Source organism: Penaeus vannamei, unplaced genomic scaffold, assembly GCF_042767895.1.
Source record: "Penaeus vannamei isolate JL-2024 unplaced genomic scaffold, ASM4276789v1 unanchor4164, whole genome shotgun sequence".
NCBI classification, from domain to species: domain Eukaryota; kingdom Metazoa; phylum Arthropoda; class Malacostraca; order Decapoda; family Penaeidae; genus Penaeus; species Penaeus vannamei.
The window spans coordinates 1-2,500 of NW_027217144.1; the positions used below are offsets into that span (position 1 = coordinate 1).

A 2,500-nucleotide genomic window follows, 5' to 3' on the forward strand; every position below is an offset into this window, starting at 1 on the left:
TGCCCTTAACCAGAAAGGCGGCCCACCTTCAAACAACCTAGATATAGTTAGGAAATGGGGGGAGGGGATGGAGTGATCAGGATTCGATTGACAAAGCAGAGCGAGTGTTCTGCTGTTTCAGTCCCATCTTATCATGGCTAGTGTCCGCCCCCCGCCCCTCTCTCTCACACGCACACAATGTGTCTACTATATATGAGCATCTTCTCAACTAGCGCTTCTTGAGCTACCAAAGATTAATAAAAGCCTTTGGCCACAAAATTTCGAGGGTAATGGGGTGTAAAGTTGTAGGTATCGATTCCCTTGTTTTCCTTTTAATTCATTTGGTTGCCTTACACACACACACACACACACACATATATATATATATATATATATATATATATATATATATATATATATATATATATATATAAAATACATGTGTGTGTGTATATATATATATATATATATATATATATATATATATATATATATATATATACATATATACATATATATATACATATATATATATATTTATATATATATGCAATATATATATATATATATATATATATATATGTATATATGTATATATATATATATATATATATATATATATATATATATATATATATATATATAGATACACACACACACACACATTCACACACACACACACACACACACACACACACACACACACACACACACACACACACACACATATATATATATATATATATATATATATATATATATATATATATATTTATTTATTTATTTATTTATTTATTTATGTGTGTGTGTGTGTGTGTGTGTATTTCTATAAACACACCTACACTTTGGTTCTCTTGTCCCACCCGACACGAAGACAATTTTGACACGTTAGCGACACGTTAAGAAAAGGCAGCGGGCGCATTCGCCCATTCGCCTTTGCTCTATGTATCTGTTTATCTCTGTATCTATGTGCATATTTATCGACTTATCCAGAGGTGTATCTGTCTTCCCTGTTGAACACACGCACGCCCTTAGCGACCTGACAGCGTTTTACTGATTTATTTATTTACACCAAAAAAAAAAAAAAAAAAAAAAACTAGGAATGTTTTGAAATCTATGTACTTGAAAGTACGATCGCTCCTTCTGAACAATTTTAGTCACGAAGTTGATATTAAGTAGAGTTATTGGGTTGAATATGATGAAAATCATCATCATCATTAATATTAGTGTTATAGTTATCGTAAGTATTATTCTTCCCATTATTATCATCATTATCAACATCGTTATTATCATCCTTTTCATTGTTATTATTATGATTATTATTATTATTTCCGCTACTCCTCTAATTCTATCTTATCGTTTTTTTATAATATGAATGTTATTGTTTTTCTTCATTGTTATTATTATTATATACATTCATGTTATTATTTGTATCATCTTTATTATAATATGTGTACTATTATTAGCATTATTTTTTTTTTGTTATTTTCTATATTTTCATTATTACCAATAACATTATCATTATTATATCATCATTATATCATCATCATTATACTCATTGTTGTTATTATTGCTATGGTTTTCCATGATTTTCTACTTTTCTTTCTTTTTTACCTTTGAAATTCCTCATATGGTCATGTTATGAAATTTCGATCAATTTTTCAGGTATATTACAACATTATCTGATTTGTATTATTTATATTACGCGCTCACGATGTTATTACAGCTTGATGATGTACAGAAAAGGAAAAAAAACAAATGATTAAACATTTTATTAAAAAAAAAACAAAATATGGATCGTCAGCTATAACATTAGAATACCTGTCATTACACATTTTTCAGCTCTATGTGATAAACAAAAGGCTAACGTATTGCAAGAGTCTAGAAGGAAGTACATTTGCTTCTGTCTTATTTCATTTATTCTATCATATGAATGCATATGTTGTCATTAAGAAACAAAAATGAGTACAGAAAAAAACATAACATTGCTTCTGTCTTATTTCATTTATTCTATCATATGAATGCACATGTTGTCATTAAGAAACAAAAATGAGTACAGAAAAAAACATAACATTGCTATGAAATCGTCTATGCCATTGCCTAAAGAGAAGCAAGATGACATGTCTATCTTAACATATGAGAGCATATGCAGTCAACATATATATATATATTTCTTTAGTCCATTAAAACTGTCGTATAAAAAAATAATTCTTCAGTACAGTACCATTCACCGTCTTATAAAAAACTATTGTATAAGAATTATCAGTACAGTACTGCTCACCCTACATAGGAAGAAGAAGAAGAAGAGGAGGAGAAGGAGGAGAAGGAGAGGAAGACGAGGACAAAGAAGAAAAAGAAGATAGCGTGCGAGATGCTAAATCATTATTTACAAAACTCTGTGAATAAATATAACTCCTTCTTTATCAAAGGCGTAATTTGGCACAACTTTCCTGTCCACCTGCAAAAGAGAGACGGAATTAGCACAAAATCATATGCATGAAAGAACTTATATCCTATGTGT

General features: G+C 29.4%; 1 protein-coding gene across 1 annotated transcript in view; it reads right to left on the minus strand.

Moving 5' to 3' along the window:
• Window positions 1–1,736: 1,736 nt before the first annotated feature.
• Window positions 1,737–2,500, minus strand: part of LOC138861297 (methyltransferase-like protein 27) — a 9,554-nt gene continuing 8,790 nt past the window's right edge. The window contains exon 6 of the mRNA XM_070120272.1: window positions 1,737–2,437. Within this exon, the coding sequence (XP_069976373.1) occupies window positions 2,366–2,437 (72 nt within the window). The 3' untranslated portion in view covers window positions 1,737–2,365. The remainder of the gene's footprint in view (window positions 2,438–2,500) is intronic.